We start from the raw sequence: 15,869 nt of genomic DNA, 5'->3' as shown, positions 1-15,869 counted from the left end.
CTTTGCTATAAAGTAGGCTAGGCACTCACTTAACAGTATTTTTTTTTAATATTTCTTACTGTCCTCTGTTTTTATTCTTTGTTAAGTGTACATTATAAAAATAAAATAGAACTTACCATTTTACAAAAAATATACAAAAGAGAGGGAAAGAATAGTGCAATATCAGTCAGTATAGTCTGAGATTTTAGGATTTAAATATGAAAACAGTGCTTCTTTTAGGTTAGCCAACGTTAGCCTTTGTAATCCATGCCATACTGCATAGGTAGAACTTGCCTTTTCGTAATAACTAATGGTTGTGGCTAGAAAGGAAAGGAACGTAGCTAGATAGCTGTATCCCTACTAGCCTCAACCGTTAGAAACCGTTTTAGCCTGTTTGCTAGCTAACGTAAATTAAGATATTTCTGTTACGTTACCTGATATGAAGTGGTCACAGCATAACCGAAATCCATTGTTTGTGGGCTCCCATCGCTCGGTTTGGTTCCATCTGCTTCTAGCACGTTTTATGGAAGCAATCCATTTACTTCTCTCGGGATCTTTAGCTAGCTAGGAATCCAATAAGATGCTATCCATTATCTTTTTTCCGATGGTTCTGGCATCCCGGCGCACAGCAGCTATCCACCATGCTGAATCAAGGCGTTTATTGAAATAGGCAGCAAATTATTTCCCCTTGGGATCAATAAATTATCTATTTAATTCTGGCTCAGCTCCGATGGCAGTGTTTTGATATTGACTGGTGCATGCTGGGATTGCGTGACATCAACTGCCGGAACTCTTGCTAGCTAATGTTAGCTCTTGCTAACGACAGAATGAAACAACACAGTGACACGGCACATAGCAACAACACAAAGCAACAATATGAAGCAAGAGAGAGAAGACGACACATAGTAACAACAGAGGGTAACGACGCATAGTAACGACGTATAGCAACGACAGAGTGAAACAACACAGTCATGACACATGCAGCATTGACACAGCAAGACGACAGTCAAACGACAAGGACAGATGACAGGAGTAAGTTGAGTTGACAAAGACAAAAGTTGAGTCATGGGCAATCACATAGACAGACAGTTAATAGACACATAGACATGGAAGACGACAGAGGGAAACGACGCATAGTAACAACGCATAGTAAGGACGCATAGCATAGACATGGAAGACGACACATAGTAACGACAGAGGGAAACGACGCATAGCAACGACACATAGCAACGACAGAACGAAAAAACACATAGTCATAATAACCTACTGAATGTACACTGCCGTTCAAAAATGTGTTGGTTAGTCAGATTTTTTTTTTTTTCAGTAGGGATGCATTAAAGTTATCAAAGGTGACATTAAAACATGTGTAATGTTACAAAATATTTCGTTTTTAAATTAGTTAATGTATTAACCAACATGAACTAACAATAAACAATACATTTTTAACTGTATTTATTAATCTTTGTTACTGTTAGTTTCATTGTTCATGTTAGTTCACAGTAATGTTAACAAATATAACATTTGATTTTAATAATGTATTAGTAAATGTTGAAATTAATATTAACTAAGATGCTGTAGAAGTATTGTTCATTATGTTAACTAAGGTAGTTAACTAGGGCTGTGTATTACCAACAATGTCACGATACGATACGCATCACGATACTAAAGCCACGATACGATACGCATCACGATATGGATCAATTAGGAATTTCAGAGTTTAGTAACAGTAATATATGTTTATTGTATAACCAGTGTTATAACAGTTGTGGTCACTGAAAAACTATTTAGTTTTTGTCAAATGTTAAGATTTAAATAAAATAAAAAAATTGTCACAAAAAAACTTAAAATGGCTCTTCCTTCTACTTTTAAAGTCTCTGCTTCTTATAATTTAAGCACAGCCCTATAGTTAACTAATGTTAGCTAATGAACCATATTGTAAAGTGTTACCTATTTGTATTTTAAGTAATTAATAAGGCTGTTGTTCACTTTTTATAAAAAATTTTATTTATCCGATTACTCGATGGAATAATCAGTAGAATACTGGATTACTAAAATAATCGATAGCTACCGCCCTATACTGTTGCGCGTCTTGTGTGCATCAGGACATTCACAGACAGAGCGTTCTCTTTTGTCTTATCGCACTTAAATGGTTTAAAAGCATTTGCATGAGTAGGAGCGTGATCATATAATGTAACGACATTGTATCATATGATGTATAGACGACATTGTATCATATGATGCTCAGTTTCTTCATATTGCGTTTGTAGAGAACACCACCAAATCAGTAAAAGAAAAATATTGCATTACGATATCTCCATGCTGAGCCTGTTTTTGCACTTCCTGGTTTTCCCTGCTTGAGAATTCCTGTCCAATGAATAGCAGGGCTCGAAATTAACTTTTTTACTTGGTAGCACTGGTGCTCCCAACTTAAAGTTAGGAGCACCAGCAACAATTTAGGAGCACCCACCAAAAATTAAGGAGCACCACAACTATAAATGATATATTAACAGATTTCATTTCACTGGGGCTTTACACATCCTGTGGCCAAGATTTGAAATTTGGTCTTCTAGCTCTATATCATCTAACCCCGATGATATTGACACATGATTTGTCATTTTCATGCGTCATGTTAATCGCAACTCTGTTCTTTTTCCATGAGCTGCAACATAGCTTTAAATTTAGTGAAGGCAAGCTCTTCTTTGGCGATGGTGTATGCGGTGTTATTTTTGACATATAATTAGCTCTGCCAATAGAGCGGAACGACCAGGAGCATCCTGCCGATTAAAAGCCTTAATAATCGAACCTGATGAACCTGATTAGTTTGCCACACACCTGTCCCTGCATTTTTTGCTTGGCACATGGCACTCTATTGCTATTAATATGCTGTATTAATCTTTGTTAATCTTAGTTAATAAAAATACAGCTGTTCATGTTACTTCATAGTGCATTAACTATGTTAACAAAAAAAAAAACCCAAACAAAAATTTCAATAATGTAGGCTATTAGTAGCCTAAATGTTGAAATTAACATTACCAATGGTTAATAAATTAACAAAGTGCAGTTTATTAACAGTACATGTTAACTAATGTAGTAAACTAGAATTTAATAAATGAACATTATTGTAAAGTGTTACCGATTTGTTATACACCGATTCAGACGTATTGTGAGTTCAGTGTTGGACAGATCAGTTGTTTTAACCATTCAATAAAGTGAATCGGTTCAAATGAGTCATTAGTTCGCGAATCGGACGTGTCATTAGTGGACGTGTAGTCTACGGCACGTTGTGTGATTATCCCGGCAGTTTATTTTTTAGCACAATTCACACTCCGCGGTAATTCAGGAGAAAAAAAATCTCCGAATGCTCCATGTGAAACTTCGGTCTTCCGCCCTTTTTCTATCGTGTCAAATGATTTTTATTAATATGCGCGAGGGAGAGAGAGCAAGACAGCGCTCGTGTTGTTTGAAGACGTGAGAGTGCGCGCGCGCGGCCGGGGCTCTCTATTCTATTCTGCATCACTCACCGATCAAATAAGGCCCTGGATTGGTTATATAACGTTGGATAGAATGATGGTCCGGCCATCGCGTATCAGCGCACATAAGGTAGGCTACACACTATGAAGTAATTTGCAAACGTTTTTTAGAGAAATGAAAACAGGTCGCACCACAACCATTATTTGCACTCGCACAAATGCTCCCAAATATATTTTTAGGTCGCACAGATTAAATTTCAGGAGCATATGCGACCAAAATGGTCGCAATTTCGAGCCTTGAAAAGGGGTGTCGAAATGAATCGTTTCTACGATGCATCGTGATGCAGACGAGGACGATTCGGTATCGGTTCAGTAATAGACCATAACCGATTATAATGTACTGACACTTTTCTGATGTCATTTGTCGCGTACGTGTTTTGTCGCGGTAGCATTCAATGGCAGAGGGAGGCGAGACGCGAGTGCGAGTAATTAAAAATGCTCCAACTTAACTTAATGCTCCGACATCTGGGCACATTTCGGCTTTTATGAACAACCTGGTAAGCACGACCTGCAGAAGACGCGCTGTGTGCGCTCATGTCACACACAAATAGAATATGCAGGAGGTAATACCACTAACTTGATAAACCACGTTAGCCATTTTCACCCCGAGCTGTTAGCGCCTGGCAGAGTCTGACTGCTTTAGAGTAAGCGGATGAGCTCCAACGTCACCCGAATCCACAGCCAAAAACAAATCATCCACCCGCTCCAATAACTTTCTCTGATTTAAGTATCCGCACCCGATGGTCAAATTACAATTATTCTGTGTTGTTACGCGTGATTATAAATGGATGTCACCTTCAACAGCGGACTCGGCGACGGTTGATGCGCACATCTTTAAATATCCATTTTTAATTCTTTATAAAGTAAAACTATCTTCGGACAGACTGCCTTACGTATTAAATTTGAAAGCGTAACTGGCGAAGTGTATGACGTAGCAGAAGCATTTTGAACTGCAAGAGGCATTGTTAATTGTGAAAATCTGTAGATTAAATACATCAATGTTACTGCAGCAAAAAAATTAAATTAAAATAAAGTACCTGATAGTACCAGATAGTGGAGTTTGTGGGAGAAGAGACAAGATCTATAGCAAAATGATGGCCTCTCACAGTGGCTCCATACAAAGACCAGTTGCCAATGGAGGTGCCACAGCCAATCAGGACAGAGTTACCACAGCCAATCAGGACAGGAGTTCTGCAGTTCTGAGTCAGGTAAGCAGAATAAAATACACTGTAAATAAACAGTATTAAAACAAAAGGTAAAGTCACTAGTACATGACCTTCCATGGCTTAATTCTTCCATAAATTAAATTAAATTATCATATTATATATCATTAAATTATGTTTTTCAGGATTGGTTGTTGAATAAAATGTTATGCTAGTAACAATTAATAACTACTAGATATAATATAATAACTACATATCCCGATTCGATACGATCACAATACTTGGGTGCAGATACGATATGCGTTGTGATTTGACACATTTCATCCTCTGTTGGAACAAAAGTGGCTAACTTCTATCAACCTCATCTATAAGCAAGGACAAAAATAAAACAATTTAATTCTCTACTAAGCAATACATTAAAATGTAGCAAAATTAATAAACACTCTAATCATGAGCACATTGGATTTTTTGTGTGTAGCTCAGAATAAATAAATAAATAAAAATAAAATGAATGAATTTGTCACGTGACCTTAGGCTATACGATGACCATTGTAATTTGCATCAGATGACCGTTATTATTTACTCAGCCTACTGTACCCTCAACATTTTTATCAATTTTCCCACATTAATAATCTGTTATTAGCAATTAACTGTATATATTTTGTATCTGTTCATTTGTTATACGTGTTTTTACTTCTGTTGTTTTATTCATTCATTCATATTAGCCGGCTTCAAGTTTGTTTGTAGTTTGTCATCAGTTCGTCGTCAGTTCGTCAAATTGTTGGTAAGTATGAATTAAGCAGCCTTTTGATATATTGAAGTTTATTATAAAGAATTATTATACATTAATATAACACACACACAGACACAATAAATCAAAAATACAAACACTAAAAACAAATACCGGAAAAGATTAGGGTGCGTTTTTTTCCTTTCCTCACAAAACAGCTGTGAGTGACGACAACACGGAGCGGGAAAAAAAGCTGTTCTGATTGGTTTAGACCGGGGCGTCCAAACTCGGTCCTAGAAGGCCGCTGTCCCGTAGAGTTTAGCTCCAACTTGCCTCAACACACTTAATAAAAGCTTGATTAGGTGGTGCAGGTGTTTAATTGTGGTCGGAGCTGAATTCTTCAGGACAATGGCTCAACAGGAGCAAAATTGAACGCCCCTGGTTAACGTTAGACGATGAGAACGTACAAATGTGAAGCGCTGTTCTACTTAACACTGGTTTCCGAAACCTTAGTGGACGTTATCGAGTGTAACGTTACAATCACTCCCATTTTGCACACTCAACGGCTGTCCAAAATCGCTTACTCGTTTTCCTTCACTCCTCCGAATTAACTGTGTTAAGTGAGCCATAACGTACCATTTAGTGGAAAAGCGCCATTAGCGGCCCAATGTAGGGATGTGTGCACGAGGGAGAGAGAGGCCCGATAACACAAGCGTGCACGAATTAAGTTACACAAGCACTAAACATATATGATGGTCATTATGCAAGACACAATATTTTTTAACATGCATGTTAATATGTCGTGTTAAACACGATTACCTTCATGACGATGACACTCGATCATCAACGCTCTCCGTCGACTCGTCTCGAACTCCTCTCCTGATCCGGAGGCGCGCACGCGCACACACACACACACACACACACACACACACACACACACACACACACACACACACACACATGAAAGAGTGACATCAGCAGCGAACAGCCAATCGCATGCCCTGAAACAGAAAATCGTAATTCACTTCTCGCGAGAGACTAAGGCAGCGCTATTCAAAATTCTGAAGATTCGATTAAAGAATATTAAATACATGTATTTAGACAGCAAGAAGAAAATATCTTGCTATAACAAAACAAATATGTTTGTCTTATAAAGACTCAATTTATTTAATAAAAAATGCAGTAAAATGGCAAAATTGTATAACAAATTAAAATAAATACTTTAAAATGCTATTTATTCCTGGGACGCAAAGCTGAATGTTCAGCATCATTACTCCAGTCTTCAGTGTCACATGATTCTTTGGAAATCATTCTAATATGATTTGATGCCCAAGTAACATTTCTTATTATCAAATGATTATCACCATCATCCCTGGAATAAAAACATTTTTAGATATTTGCATACAATTATTTTAAATAAAAAAAATACAATTTTGTTTTTACTGTATTTTGATCAAATAAATGTATATATTGACATTTGACATTTTGGCTGAACATTGTTCAGAGTTCAGTTTTCTTAAACCTCAACCAACATTCATCAACTGTTCTTTGAGGGCTCGATTCCTGTAGACTAGAGTTTATCTCTACTTCTAAAGAGAGATGTTGACACTTAAATTTTAGTCACAAAGTAACTAATTAAACAGATTAATAAACAAAAAAGTGACCACAGACGTTTAATAAGCTTTTGTATATTATTTCTAGGCACACGTTTAGGTTCAATACTTAATACATACAATTTTATTCTTACTAAAAAAGGGTATTTTAGGACTGGAGTTGAGAACCACTGCATTTGGCTTAGACAGGTTATTACAATGCACTTTTTTGTGTTAATGTCTCAGCACCATGGCTTGCAAAAAACAATCGTACTGGACATTGCGAAGAAAAGCCAAAGCTAAAGTTGACAAACAACTGCAGTCAATGCAAGCAGTATCATCACCATCATGGAGGGAGGAGTATGGTAGCATGCACAGTGACAAAAGCAGCACCGTGGATGATGGCGATGATGAATTTATGGATTGTCTTTCCCATATTGATGAGCCTGAATACGTCACCATGGCAAGTGCTCTATATAGCAGTGAATCTGACACAGACACAGAGTCTGAACTGCCTCCAAGTTCCCTGAATGATGACTTGGCCACCTGGGCAACAGAACATAAAATAACACATGTGGCACTAAATTCATTACTCAATATCCTCCGCGAGCATGATTTGAATCTGCCAAAAGATGCCAGGACACTGTTAGGAACAGTGCGTTCCAACAGAACTGAAATACAGAGCAAAGCTGGTGGCCAGTACTATCATTTTGGCCTTCTTCAATCCATTTCAGGGGTACTCTATAAGAACATGGACATTTTGAGGAACATGAGCAATTTGGAGCTCCAGGTGAACATTGATGGTTTGCCTCTCTACAAGAGTTCAACAACTCAATTCTGGCCTATTCTTGGAACTGTGCAAAACCTGGTGCAGGAGGAACCTGTGACAATAGGTTTATTTTGTGGTGCTAGTAAACCTAGATCACTGGAGGAGTATCTCAAAGACTTCATCTGTGAAATAAAAGAATTAGGCGATGGTTTTGAATTTGAGGGAGTCAGTTTAACACTACAGCTTACCTCAATGGTTTGTGACGCACCTGCACGGGCTTTTCTGAAAAAGGTGAAAGGACACACAGGCTACCATGGGTGCGAAAAGTGCATTCAAGATGGCGTGTACATGGAGAACAGGATGACCTTCCCTAGAAATGACATGCCTCTTAGAGATAATGAGAGTTTCCGAAATAGATCTGATTCAGATCACCATCATGGAACCTCACCTCTGGAAGAAACCTCCCTGGACATGGTCTCTGGATTCCCCCTAGATTATATGCACCTTGTGTGCCTTGGAGTTATGAGACGGCTTCTCCTCTTGTGGCTTCGACTGGGTCCTCTCACTTGCAGGCTGTCAGGATTCCAAGTCACTGTGCTGACAGAAAGGTTGGTTGGTGCCCAGAAAAATGTTCCCATGGAATTTGCACGCAAACCAAGGGCACTGAGGGAAATAGATCGATGGAAGGCGACCGAGTTCAGACAGTTTTTATTGTACACAGACCCTGTTATGCTAAAAGATCTCCTTGGCACAGAGGTGTACAAAAACTTCCTGTTGTTTTTTGTGGGAATTTTCATCCTGAGCAATAACAGCCTAATTGGAGATCACATTGAATATGCCAATGATATCCTGCGACTTTTTGTCACACACTTTGGACAGTTATATGGCCCCAAATTCCTCTCCTACAACGTCCACTCTCTGATACATCTTGCAGAAGATGCAAAACACCATGGCGTACTCGACAACTTCAGCGCTTTCAAGTTCGAGGATTACCTGCACAAGCTGAAGAGACTCCTGCGAAAACCTACATGTCCGTTAAGCCAAATTGTAAGAAGGTTCTCCGAGATGCAAAGCTGCAGCAAAGAAAAAAAGAAAAACAACCCAAAGATGCTCAGAAAACTGCATACAGCTGGCCCTCTACCCGAATCTTTTCAGGGAGCTTCACAGTACAGAGAATTAAAAACATGCTCTTACACTCTAAAACTGGACCAGGCAAACAGTTTTGTTTACATTGGGGGTAAAGTTGCAAAGCTGCAAAATATAATTTCAGTGAGGGATGAAATTTATGTAGCCTACAGTACCTTCAACAATCATGAACTTTTTTTTGACTATCCCCTTCCATCTTCGGCACTTGGTATTCATCTAGTTGATGACCTCTCAAGAACAACCAATTTCTGCAAGTTTGAGAACATTGAGGGGAAAGCTTTCTTAGTTCCTTATGACCATTGTTTTGTTTCAGTGCCTCTTTTACACACACAATAATTATTTTTTTTATTTTATTTTTACACATATGTGCTTTTGTTTTGTCACAGATATCTTGTACATTTGAATCATGAAAAATTTTGAATTGAAAATGTTCATGCATATGAACAACTGAAATTTAAGTGTCTTTCAACATCATGGGGCTCTAGGTTGTTGCAGTACAAAAAACAAAAACAAAAAAACATGTACCTGATAGTGGAGTTTGTGGGAGAAGGGACAACTGGAACTATAGCAAAGTCCTGGTACTCAGATGGCCACTCCTGGTGGCCTCCATTCAGAGACTTGGACCGGTTGCTGAAGAGTGTCAGGATGATGGAGGCACCACAGCCAGACAAAGGGTGGACCAAACATCAGGTCAGAATTCTGCACGAATCAGGTAAGCAGGTTAAACTACACTGTAAATGAACATTATCAAAAAAGATAGTAAAATACATGACATCCCATGGCTTAATGCTTGCATGAATTAAATTCACGTACTTCATTTCTTTCAGCATCTTTTGACAACATTGCAAAAAAATGGAAAAAGGCATGCTACACTTCTGACATCTCAGAAACGGAGATGCCTGGAAAAAGAATTCACAAGTAAGTTGTCAAAGCATATTTTACTTTAAGAATAGATACACTTAAATGTAATAATGTAATGGCTTGGAGCAACGTTTGGGGAAGGACATTACATTGTAATTATTTTTGGGGGGGTCAATTTTTTCTTTTAGTTGACAAACAGGGCAGTGTTATTACTTATCTAATCCTGCTTTGTAAAATAATCTAATACCATGATTTTGCTCTTAGAAAGAAAATATACACATCAGATGATGAGCCTCATGATACCCCCCACAAAAAAAAGAAAATTATTAATAGAGAAAAAGTTCTGCCTGCACCAAAAGCCCCTCTTGCAAACATCAAGACAAAAGGTAAGAATACAATGAAACCAGTTAAATGGTTGCTAGACGTAGGTGTATGTAACTGCTGAGTGCTATTTTTCCCCCCCAGGTCCTGTTGTAAGACCCCTGCTCACACAAAGTAGAACAGGAAAATCCTTCAGCAATTGTGAGTTTACATTTTTAAAACTGTTTTTTTTGTCATGTAATATTTTAATAACATACAAAATTTACCAACCTTTCACCTTTCTCAGCTCGAGATGTACCAGTGAGCTTCTCCCAGGCAGACGAGCCTTGGCATGAACACCCAACTGCCATTCAAGGTAAAAGAGCATTAATTGGTATATGGAGGAAATCAAAAACACATTCATTGCAAAGTAATACGACATTTTTTTTCTGTATAATTAATTAGAGAACACATTCTCTGTCCTGAGACCCAATCAACACCCAAGACCATCTACACATCAGGGAAGAATGCAGAGTAAATATATATATATATATATATATATATATATATATATATATATATATATATATATATATATATATATATATATATATATATATATTTTTTTTTTTTTTTTTAAGTCAATTTCAGTCATTATTGAGGTATTACTTAAGAGCCTTGTGTACCAGTTTCATGCACTGTCATGTTAGCAAATGCAACTTACCAACTTCACCTTTCTTAGCTCCAGTGAGCTTGTCCCAGGCAGACGAGCCCCAAGATGCTTGGAGTGATCACACACCTAACATTCAAGGTAAAAAAAGCATTAATAAAACAAAGAATATTATTTACAATTGACTCTTCGCAGGGAGTTTGATTGACAGGCGATCTGACCAACCATAATCCGCCATTTTTGTCCGACCAAGCAGTCAGAAGAGTTAGTAGATTAACGTTGGCGGATTTGAACTTGAAAAACGAACTTGAAGTGTACTGACGTCTTTCTGGGGTTAAAACAACACTCCATGATCATTCATGTTTTTTTTAATGCTATAAATAAACTAGACTGAAGAGATGATCGGTTGTTTTCACGCTGAACATGAGCTGTGAATGGGTCTCAAACAGAAATACATCAAAGGCTTTATCGTGATTATCGCGGGAAGACTAATTCCTATCTTGAGGAGAATTTTTACCGGTATATCATAAAACGAAATCATAAGTCAGTCAGTCAGTCATATTTATTTATAGAGCACATTTAAAAACAACAGCTGTTGGCCAAAGTGCTGTACAAAGTGTACACAAATATCCTAATAAGTAAACATAAAACCACAAATAAACAATGCACAAGACAATACAAAACCACTACGCCCACTTATGACCATAAGCAGCAGTAAATAAGTGGGTTTTAAGCAAAGATTTAAAATCAATATATGTTGAGGCATTCTTTATGTAAAATGGCAGATTGTTCCAAAGCTGTGGAGCGGCCACTGAGAAGGCACGATCTCCTTTTAATTTTAAACGTGTCCTTGGAACAGTCAGCTGTAGACTACTGGTTGACCTAAGATTTCTAAAAACATTATGGTGGGATGAAAGAAGATCAGAGATGTATGGAGGAGCCAGTCCATGCAATCCCTTATAAACAAACAACAGTGTTTTGAACTCAATACGATGTTTAACTGGGAGCCAATGAAGAGAGAACAATACTGGCGAAATATGCTCTCTTTTCTTTGTTCCTGTTAACAATCTAGCAGCAGCGTTTTGGACTAGTTGAAGACGTGACAATAGGGACTGTGAGACACCCAAGTATAGTACATTACAGTAATCTAATCTTGATGAAATAAAAGCATGTATCACAGACTCCATATCTCTGGGTGATAAAAATGCCTTAATTTTTGCAATATTCTTTAACTGATAAAAGCAACTTCTGACCACACCATTGATCTGTTTGTCAAAAGTCAGAGCAGAGTCAAAAGTAACACCCAGATTTCGAACATGTGTATGGCAATTGCCAGATAAAGGTCCCAATTTACTGGCAACAACCTCTGTGAATGTAGATGAGCCAAAGATTAAGACTTCCGTCTTGGAATCATTTAACTGAAGGAAGTTGGCAGACATCCACTGTTTAACGTCTCTCAAACAATCAAATAAACACTGCAAACTAGAGTCATCCTTTGGATGTAAAGGAACATAACACTGAGTATCATCTGCATAGCAGTGGTATGATACATTATACTTGCTAAAAAGATTATACAGCGGAAGCATGTATAAGGAAAATAAAACAGGACCCAAGATCGAGCCCTGCGGAACCCCATATAAAACTGGTGCACGAGGTGACATGTAATTACCCGTCTCTACTGAGAAGGTTCTATCCTTTAGATATGAAGCAAACCAATCCAAAGCACAACCTTGGATACCAATTTGCTGTAAACGATTTAAAAGAATGCTATGATCGAGAGTGTCGAATGCCGCGCTAAGATCCAGCAGAATTAAAACAGCACATTTACCAGAGTCGACAATCAGAAATAAATCATTTAGTACTTTAAGCAGTGCAGACTCTGTACTGTGCTGTGATCTGAAACCAGACTGATATTTATCCAAAATACCATTTTCCTGTAAGAAGGAAGAAAGCTGATTAAACACAACCTTCTCCAAAACTTTTGATAAAAATGGCAATTTAGAGATGGGGCGATAGTTGTTCAAAACTGTTGGATCAAAGTTTGTTTTTTTGAGCTGCGGCTGCACAATGGCATGTTTAAAATAAGATGGAACTATCCCACTAACTAAGCTACTATTGATTATTGACAATAAGCTAGGAGTAATAGAATCAAGTATTTCTGTTAAAAGGCGAGGATAAACAACATCCAGTGAGCAAAAGGTGGACTTCATTTGTCGCAAAATTTGTTGCAGATGACTATGAGACACTAGAAAAAACTCAGATAAATGTGTTAAATTCTGTGATGATGATGCCTGAAGTAGGTCCAAAGAAGAGTCCAAAAAACATGATCTTATAACATCAATTTTGTCGCAAAAAAACTTTACGAAGTTTTCACAGGCCATAGGAGAGGGATCAGGATATAAATTAGAAATCGGATTCAGCACATTATTTATAGTATTAAATAGTATTTTTGGGCTGTGTGCATTTTTAGCGATGAGCTCTGAAAAATATTTTGCTTTTGCGAACTTAACAACTTTTTGATATTGGATCATACAATCCCTAACACATTCATAAGATATTTGTAATTTGTCCCTCTTCCACTTCCTTTCTGCTTTTCTCCATTTTTGTCTAATAGCCCTAGTATCATCATTAAACCAAGGGTGTACACAGCTTCTAGTTCTCTTCAATTTAAACGGGGCAACGACATCCAGTATGTTTGAACATAACGTATTGAACGTATTCACTAGCTCATCTGGGTTTGCTCCAAGACTGTTCGACTCAATTTCGTGAGTTTTTGGGGAACTAATATAAGCATCCAGGAATTTTTCGGATGTAGATGAGTTAAAAGAACGAGCATACCGGGCTACCGGCACATAGAGTGGTTCAGGGCTAGGAACATCTATATTAAAAGAAATAATCTTATGATCAGACAGAAAAAATTCTTTGATAACTACGTTGCTGACTGAAAAGCCATATGATAAGATCAAATCAAGTGTGTGCCCTTGTTTATGAGTAGGACCAAAAACAGACTGTGTAAGATTATAAGTATCAATAGTTTGTAGAAATTCTTTAACCATAGGTTTAGAAGGGCAACAAACATGTATATTAAAATCGCCCAATAGCAAAATCCTATCTGCATTTGGCACAACAGAGGATAAAAAATCAGAAAATTCACTAATAAAATCCTTATTATACTTTGGGGGTCTATAAACTAATATACATAAAATTGAATTACAGCCATCCTTCTTAAATAGCTGTGCTTCAAAGCTAGAAAACAATTCTGTGGCAGATAGACGGCATTTGAATTTCTCTCTATAAATAGTAGCTAAGCCCCCACCACGACCAACTGACCGTGTCGTGTTAAAAAATGTATAGCCTTTAGGACAAACTTCAGTGAGTGGACCAAGTTCACTGGCATTTAGCCACGTCTCAGTCATAAACAAAAAGTCAAGCCCAAGAGATAGAATAGGTTCATTAATTGTGAATGTCTTGTTTGAGATCGATCTTACATTTAGTAACGCCATCTTCACTTCAGTGCAGTCTGTTTCCAGATATGTGGGCTGATGCTGCAACGGCAAGGAATAATCCAATGAACGAAGGTTGCGGAGATTTACTCCTCTTCTGCAAATGCGTAGTCTAGACAGCCTCCTTGACGATGGCACTGATCGTGGTTGTTCCGGGTAAACGAAGTCGGGACAGTGTTTAAAAGAGTGTAATAAGAATGCAGAGTACATTTTTTTAAAGTCAATTTCAGTCATTATTGAGGTATTACTTAAGAGCCTTGTGTACCAGTTTCATGCACTGTCATCCCTACAATCACTGCACACAAAAGACAACCTCTCACATGCTAATTCAATATTTTCTGTACAATCCATTAGAGAATGCATTTTCTGTCCTGAGACCTTCAGATTCCACACAAGGAAGAACACCACGTAAGTTATGAGTCTTGTCTCACACATATTAGCAGTAGAACGAGTACCTTTTGTAATGTCAAGTGAGTTAATCTAAGAAAGAGCTTCTCTCACGCAGACCACCAACGGGATGCTTGGCATGAACACCCACCTGCCATTCAAGGTAAAAGAGCATTAATTGGTATATGGAGGAAATCAAAAACACATTCATTGCAAACGAGTCGCAGCCTAACACAAAGTAATACGACATTTATTTTCTGTATAATTAATTAGAGAACACATTCTCTGTCCTGAGACCCAATCAACACCCAAGACCATCTACACATCAGAGAAGAATGCAGAGTAAATTTTTTTTTTTTTTTTAGTCAATTTCAGTCATTATTGAGGTATTACTTAAGAGCCTTGTGTACCAGTTTCATGCACTGTCATGTTAGCAAATGCAACTTACCATCTTCACCTTTCTTAGCTCCAGTAGCCCCAGTGAGCTTGTCCCAGGCAGACGAGCCCCAAGATGCTTGGAGTGATCACTCACCTAACATTCAAGGTAACAGAACATTCGCTAGCACATGCAGGAAACACATACACGGTCAATGAATAACAGCCTAACACTAGGAAATGTAAAATTTTCTGTATAATCCATTAGAGGACACAATCTCTGAACCAAGACCCTCAAGTACCTACCAGGCAAGAACACAGAGTAAGTTATTTGTTTTTATAGAAAAAAAGACTGATCTCAATTATGGCCAGAAGTGTAACTTTTTGAGATTACATTTTAGTTCATATCTCTGTGGCTGGCTACATTAACTGCTTAGATTAGGCTTAAAAGTTTGTCATCTAGTTATTTTCTTCAAGACAGGTCCTAATTTATTAAAGTCAGTTACATAAAGAGGTAGATTGGAATTGGAAAAGTAAGACTAATTACCCCTTGTACGTTTTGTAAACCTCATTTTACATCAACCCTCAGAAGCATTTTAGACTTGTTTAGGCTGTTCAGAGTCGATTATTTCTTTTGAGAAACAATAACTTTATTTATTGCATGCTCTTTCATCTTCATTACTTTGCAGAAAGCTGCATTACACATTGCATCAAAGGGAATATTCGAAAAAGCATAATAGGGGCACTTTAAATATGATCTGAAAATCTACAGAGGTTTGAAAATTTGAGTCTGGAAAAGTATGGAAAATGTGTAGGAACCCTGTTAAGAGATTTTTGTGCTTGCAGGTGCTTCTGGTGTGAGGC

The 15,869-nt window shown here is 37.6% G+C and overlaps 1 protein-coding gene and 1 long non-coding RNA gene across 2 annotated transcripts; one reads left to right on the top strand and one right to left on the bottom strand.

Annotated features, from left to right (window-relative positions):
* Window positions 1–7,100: 7,100 nt before the first annotated feature.
* Window positions 7,101–9,274, bottom strand: LOC307157480. The gene is made up of 4 exons (XR_013821003.1): window positions 9,065–9,274; window positions 8,212–8,836; window positions 8,012–8,133; window positions 7,101–7,540 (listed from the first exon to the last, which is right to left on the bottom strand). It is a non-coding gene; the product is annotated as an uncharacterized lncRNA (long non-coding RNA).
* Window positions 9,275–9,289: 15 nt separating this feature from the next.
* Window positions 9,290–15,866, top strand: LOC307157669 (uncharacterized protein; the record flags this gene model as incomplete). Its single annotated transcript, XM_079869596.1, has 11 exons — window positions 9,290–9,621; window positions 9,737–9,827; window positions 10,035–10,156; window positions 10,236–10,292; window positions 10,378–10,446; window positions 10,536–10,604; window positions 10,813–10,881; window positions 14,749–14,793; window positions 14,904–14,972; window positions 15,274–15,314; window positions 15,852–15,866. The coding sequence occupies exons 1-11, from the start codon at window positions 9,429–9,431 to the stop codon at window positions 15,864–15,866; spliced, it is 840 nt and encodes a 279-aa protein (XP_079725722.1). The 5' UTR covers window positions 9,290–9,428.
* Between the last annotated feature and the right edge of the window lie 3 nt (window positions 15,867–15,869).

Source organism: Squalius cephalus (genome assembly GCF_949319135.1).
Source record: "Squalius cephalus genome assembly, chromosome: 4".
Classification (NCBI taxonomy): domain Eukaryota; kingdom Metazoa; phylum Chordata; class Actinopteri; order Cypriniformes; family Leuciscidae; genus Squalius; species Squalius cephalus.
Note: the sequence above shows the minus strand (reverse complement) of the source record. Positions and strands in the feature narration are given on the sequence as shown.